Source organism: Camelina sativa, chromosome 19, assembly GCF_000633955.1.
Source record: "Camelina sativa cultivar DH55 chromosome 19, Cs, whole genome shotgun sequence".
NCBI lineage: Eukaryota > Viridiplantae > Streptophyta > Magnoliopsida > Brassicales > Brassicaceae > Camelina > Camelina sativa.
The window spans coordinates 21,228,761-21,235,508 of NC_025703.1; the positions used below are offsets into that span (position 1 = coordinate 21,228,761).

The window sequence follows — 6,748 nt, forward strand, 5'->3', positions numbered from 1 at the left end:
TTTTTGTTTTAAACTTTAATAAAACAAGCAAAGAAATATTTAAATAAAATCATTGAATTTAAACCAAAAATAATTATCCAATACATAAACCGAAATAAAGCATAAAAGCTTAGAAATTAAATCAAGGCCATTGGATAAAACTAGTTATCTTCTTTAAGACAATCAGAAGTCTCATAGTCTAGTGAATCATCATTCTCATGGTCGAAGTCATCTTCACCATCGAGATGCACATAGTTGGCTTCTGGGTTCTTCTTCAACATCTCTTGATATGCATCAATGAGGTGTTTGGGCGTTCTGCAGTTCTTGGCACAGTGGTTGGACATACCACATCGGTGACAAACCGATTTAGCCTTGTTTTGCGGTTTAAAGGACCCACGGCCCCTACCACCGCGGCCACGGCCACCACGGCCGTAACCATCAAAACGGCTTGCCTGGCCTCCATGACCACCACGTCCTCTGCCACCATGGCCACGGCCATAGTGTCTTTCTCTGTGGACGTAGTTGGTCTCTTTGGGCTCTTTAGGCTCCTTAGGCTCATTTTGCTTTGCCATATCTACCTTGTGTGCTTCCAGTAATGGGGCTTTACCGAGAGGTCTCATAGCACTATTCATCAACAACAGCTCATTGTTCTGCTCAGCTAGTAGCAAACTAGAGAATTGAATGAAAGTAATTCTCTTGTCTTATTCATTGATCAAACTCGAGGTTACATATATATAGTCAAGGGCAAAGCCCAATTACATTAGGAATCCTAAACCGACCAAAACTAAAGGAGGTGGTCGAATGGGCCTTATTGGCTTGGACGGACACGGGCCATGTACGGACCGTGTATGAGCTTGGTTATGGAGTCCATCCATCAAGTGATTTATAACAATTTTTAATATTTTTAAATTTTTAGCCTGTTCTAATTATATTTCCCCCCCAACAAAATTTAGTATATTAATCCTATCTTTTTATTCATGAGAATTTTCGAAATTTCCCCATTTATTTATTTATTTTATAAACGTAAAAATAGATTATCAGATTATTACAATAAGTATACTATAAAAACCAAATATCAGAATCCTAAAAGGAAAATAACTAACACCTTAAAAACAAAAACAAAAACAAAAATAAAAAACAATAGGAATCCGTAAAAAGACTTGTTAAACTTAATTTTCCAACGATATTTCGTCAAGATTACATAAATAAGGGTAGAATGAGAACGAACGTATCAACCAATATCAAAAATAATAATATCAACCAATAAGTAATAAAAATAATAATATAGACTAATAAAATACAGGTAGGAGGAAGACATTGGTTACTTAAGATTTTTTGAATCAACGCCGTTTCTTCATCTTCTTCATCTTCCTCATCTCAATCAAGCAAAAAAGCTTCTCATCTCAAATCCCATCAAAGGTTTGTTTCTTAATCAAAATTCGATTTAACAGCTTCAAATCATCAAAACCCTTTAATTCTATCCTCTCTTTCGATTGCAAATCCTTCACCTTTTTTTACATCTTCGAGATCTAATTTTTGAGATTCCAAATTTTTTTGTTAGAATACAAATTAAAAAACCCTAATTTCGATTGATCAATTCATCCTTTAGGATTTATCCTGATTTCATTCTTTCGATTTTGTTTTGGGCAGAGGCTCGAGAGAGAGTTGTTATTTAATCAAACAATCGTCGCCATGTTTATGAATCGGCTATTTGGGAAACCTAAGCCAGAGGCTAATACTCTCCAGACGTTAGACAAGCTCAATGAGGTAACTATTACACCCAGATTCTCTCTCTTTTCTGATTTTTTTGACCATCTCAAACTTAAAAATGTCAACACAAACAAAAACAAAAATCGATTTTTATAAGTGGATTAGAGATTGAGCTATTGCTCGAGGAACAAAGGTTACTCCTGTTTTNTTTTTTTTTTTTTTTTTTTATGGGTTGTGAATTGGGATTGTGTCATATTGGGTGTACATTACTCTCTGCATTGTTATAAGCCAGTTTTGGTACTCTCTTGATAATTGTTTTTTTCTTTTGGTTGTGATTATCTCAATTGTTAACCATTGTTCTTGCTCAGACTCTTGAGATGCTAGAGAAGAAGGAAGGTGTTCTTCTTAAGAAAGCTGCTGGAGAGGTTGAGAAAGCTAAGGAATTCTCCCGCGTTAAGAACAAACGCGGTTAGTCCCCCCCACCAAATTCTCCGTTTTCATAATGAGAATCAGATTTTGGTTTTAGACATGTGTGTTTGCCTTGTCATTAGGTTGATTGTGTTTACCTTTTACTGGTGTTGTTATTGTGCAGCGGCCATACAATGTTTGAAAAGGAAGAGGTTATATGAGCAACAAGTTGAACAGCTTGGGAATTTCCAGCTCCGTATTCATGATCAAGTGAGTGTTTTTTTTTGCTTTTTGTTACTGAAACGTTTTATGACTTTGCTACTATATAGTTAACTATATTTTTATTTGTGTAAACAGATGATTATGTTAGAAGGTGCTAAAGCAACTACAGAGACTGTTGATGCTTTGAGGACCGGAGCTTCTGCCATGAAAGCTATGCAGAAAGCAACGTATGTCTTTACTTACCTTACTTTTTTTCTCTATTATTGAGCTAGATAAATTTTAGTAGCGACTAAGTGTGCGTGTTCAAACATATTTGTTTTGCAGTAACATTGATGATGTTGACAAGACAATGGATGAGATCAACGAGCAAACCGAGAACATGAAACAGATCCAGGACGCATTGTCAGCTCCATTTGGGTCTGCTGCTGATTTTGATGAGGTAACTTTCCTTTACACCCCTTCCATCATCATATATATTACTCAACTAAAACACACAAAATCTGTTTCAGCTTTTTCTTAACTGTATCTTTATTGGCAATCACAGGATGAATTGGAAGCAGAACTTCAAGAACTAGAAGAGACGGAGCTAGAAGAGCAACTTCTTCAGCCTGTTCCAATCCATGTGCCCCAAGGTAAGCAACCTACTCGTCCTGCAGCTCAGAAGAAACCTACCGCTGAGGAAGATGAACTTGCTGCCTTACAAGCTGAGATGGCTCTCTAAAGGTAACTTTCTCATATCATAAACAAACAAAACTAATTGATGAATTTCGATTTTTCATCTGATTGGTAAAACGGCTGTTTTGTTTACTGCAGCTGCTGAAGCTAAGCCTTGGGATATTTCGGTTTAAGTGGGGAGATTTGTGTGTGCATTATTATTTAAAACAGAAAGAAAGATGTTATGTATATAAGGATCCGAGTCAAATTGATCGGAAGATTTTTTTTTTTCTTTTCAATATAATTAACTTCATAAACTACATTCGAATGTTTCTTTATGTTGATACTTTCTTGTGGTGATCTTCTGGGTTACGACTTGGTGGTACTTTCTATTCTTTCTTTCCTCTCCTTCCTTCCCACCGTTTTGACTTGGTTAAAATTATTAGAGAATTCCTTATGACTAATATAGTGTCTTATGCCCAATGGTCCATGTGATTAGGGTTCTTAGCAAGATAAGGATTCATATATTTTCATCAAAGTTATCATAACATAGATATTTATACCACTTGCTTGGAACCCTAAGACACATGAGCTAATTGACATTGCATTAAACTTGTCAGTATTACAAGGCTTTGTGTTTTGAGATCCTGTAATAAAAATAGCTAGACTGTCGATTGTAAATTTATCGACCTTTTCTTTTGTCCCCAAAAGTCAGTAGTAACCTGACCGCGGTTGATTGCAGTCTCTAGTAATGCATTGTATACTATCACCGGTTATTTTTTTTTTATCATCTGAATTTTATTATTGAATCCAAAGAGAGATCCCAAGTTAACATTACAAGAAACGACGGACAACTAGATGTCCTCGCGGTCATAAGACGACGGACTCCTGAATGTCTTCGCGGTTTTTAGCCCAAAAGAGGGAAACAAGCCCAAGAAACAAGGATACATACTAAAATCAAACGCAAAACACAAATCTAACAAGCAAAAGTCTTGAAAAACTGAAAACTAAGCCCTATAATTGANCAATACCAAGATCAAGTCTTGTGTGATGTTGCACCTTTGCAAGTTGGGCATGTTCTACTTGGTAGACCTTGGCAATATGATCGTGAGGTCCAACATAACGGGCGTACCAATCACTATTCCTTTTGCCTCAACAACTGCAAGTTTACTTTTGCTCCATTAGACCAAACAGAAGTTCACGCAATGCAAGCAAAATCAAAGGTATGTGCTAATACACAGTTTAGTTGCTATGTCGATAAGTCATATTTTCCTCCAATCACGGATATGACGCACTTGTTTTTGCCAAAAGACCCACTTTCAGATTTTGGAGCTAAAAAGAAGCAAATTATAACACCCCATGGTGTATCTATCACGGTGAACCACACACCTACACTAGAGCCGAATGCTGCAAAAGGAGTCTACCACTTCAGGAGACTCTCACAATAGCATGAGAGACTCTCACAAAGCTTTCCTATAGAACCATTAAACGTCAGGAGCACCAATAAAGTCGGATAGCCTCACACCAAAGCCAAACCAGAAGCAAACCGACAAGGAAGAAAGTAAGATACCAACGCGACCAAAGACACAAATACAACTCCCATAGTACCTCACCAGCCAGACGGAGAGAGCATGAAACCCTAGGGTCAAAGAAAACTTTGATATCGACCGGAGATAAGCAACGCAAGATCAACTGTTCTTACACGCGGACACTCGTCGACCACAGTTTCAGCCACCTACAGACATAAAACTGGTGACGTCCTCGCAAGAGAAGAACTAGAGACCGATTCCACTGCTTCGACTAAAACCTAACTCCAAAGATTCCAAAGAAAACTCAAAGAGAGGCTAGTAGGTGACTCAACAAGAAAATCCCTCCAAATGGCTCACACCAAGAACGAACCTAGAGCAAAACACATCCTCAAACCAGCAAGAGGACTCAAAGGAGAGGTAGAGCAAAGATCCAATTTCAAACCAAACAACAAAGCCAAATCCATCAAATCAGGCCTCACTTACCACAAACAAACCAAAATGAAACCAATGTCACACCACACAAACCTACTAAAAAAACTAAAGCCACCATCAAGCAAACAAGAGATATACCAAACACGCTTAACTTGATGAAATTGACATCGATTACCCGTCAGAAAATCAACGACACCTCCCCATAAGAAGAAAACTCTCGGACATACACCACCAAGCATCTCAAAGACCAGATCTAGATCTTCAAAGAAAGGGCGAGAATCCACCGAAACAGCAAAAGAAACCAATCGATGGTCGAAGAGAGGGATACACAAGAAAAAATATAACTAAAAGGACAAAGGAGGCTCAACGCCAGAGCTATAAAGCCACCGAAGGTTGGCTGAGAACAAGCGGCGCTTTGGGTTTTTTTAGAGAGGAGAGAGGTGGGAGAGAATTAGATTAAAGAGGAGAGAGGGTTTTTTTCGAGTTCCATACTATCACCGGTTAATGTCTTTGCCTTTTCTTTCTTTTTTTTGGGCAAAAATGTCTTTGTTTCTAACAACTGACATGTAGTCTGTTTTGTCAAGATGTGTCTAACAATTGTTTGCAACCACTTTCCATGATGGTTTGTAGGTAGACTGATGTAATAACGGGAGCTGAATTACCGGCTGTAGCAGTAGCTGAAGTACTACTTGACGGACTTCTTGATGTACAACCTGACGAACTTCCCGATAGACTGCCTGAAGTACTTTTTGGAGAGAACCAGCTTGTACCAGTTAAGGAGAACTATGATATCCTTCCGATATGTGCAAGAATTGGAAACAAACATATCTTGGAGCTGACCACTGGAACTAGAAGTGATGCGGACCTTCAACGAGCTGAAAGATCATATCGTTGGAATGGGACCGTTGCACTCTTTTTCTCTTATCTGGGGTTTTTCCCAATGGGTTTACCTAGAAAGCTTTTTAATGAGGCAATATCCTTCCACATATCTCCCTACACATATTCTATGGAGGATGATCATGGAAAGCCACCCTTGTTTCGAGCTAGTTCAAGACATGGTTCAGGGAACCTTTCCACAAGTAAATTATCACTCAAAATGGATCTTTCCATAAATGGCTCAAACCAAAGCATCCCTTGGCGTCCTGGAGAGCTTCTATATCACTTGGAGACTTCACCACACATCTTAGGATGCACCCCATCTCAATTGATTAGGCGGATCAAGTTAAAGTGCAACTTTCCTTATTTGGATCTGTTTGTCTTTATAACACAACGGCTTCTTCCTTATTCAGTGTTGCGCCTTTGTGAGACTCTTAAGACCATCCAGAAGCTTCCTAGAATGTATCTAGACATCCCAAGAAACCACAACTTCGGCCCCAAGTTATCAAGGCTCAAGGTGCATCACAACTTTCCCAATTTGGCTGATATTCTCATTCAGTTTCCAAAGGTCATGATTTTCATTAATTATTGTGATTTCTTTCTTTATTTTAGCATTTAGAAGTTGTACTTGAGCCCCTTTATAAGCTCTATTGCTTTGTACTTTGGGAGACACATTTTTTGATTAATAAGAAAATTCAGTTTTCTTCAACACTTTGTGTTTTGAATCAAATCATTGTTCTTGCGAGTTCTAGGTAGTTTGTGGAATCAAACAACTTAGGTTTCGTGTAGAGTCTCTGATCCTTGTGAGGAATAGCCCTTGGATCATATTCTCTAGCCCTCGGTGTTGTGGAATCAACATCAAACCGGTTATTCTCCATCAGATTGCTTTCGCCTAAGCTTCTAAGTCTTTGAGTCCGTGAGCCTTGTCTTGATGGATT

The 6,748-nt window shown here is 38.3% G+C and overlaps 1 protein-coding gene across 2 annotated transcripts in view; it reads left to right on the plus strand.

Moving 5' to 3' along the window:
- LOC104766856 (vacuolar protein sorting-associated protein 32 homolog 1) overlaps nt 1-3,356 on the plus strand; it is a 5,293-nt gene extending 1,937 nt beyond the window's left edge. The window contains exons 1-8 of one of the 2 annotated variants that reach the window (XM_010490824.2): nt 1,269-1,398; nt 1,630-1,746; nt 2,058-2,157; nt 2,282-2,367; nt 2,455-2,546; nt 2,644-2,758; nt 2,864-3,042; nt 3,133-3,356. In XM_010490824.2, the coding sequence (XP_010489126.1) occupies nt 1,672-1,746; nt 2,058-2,157; nt 2,282-2,367; nt 2,455-2,546; nt 2,644-2,758; nt 2,864-3,040 (645 nt within the window). In that variant the 5' untranslated portion in view covers nt 1,269-1,398; nt 1,630-1,671 and the 3' untranslated portion in view covers nt 3,041-3,042; nt 3,133-3,356. Of the gene's footprint in view, nt 1-1,268; nt 1,399-1,629; nt 1,747-2,057; nt 2,158-2,281; nt 2,368-2,454; nt 2,547-2,643; nt 2,759-2,863; nt 3,043-3,132 lie in introns of those variants that run through there. The other variant, XM_019240711.1, reaches the window with a different exon arrangement.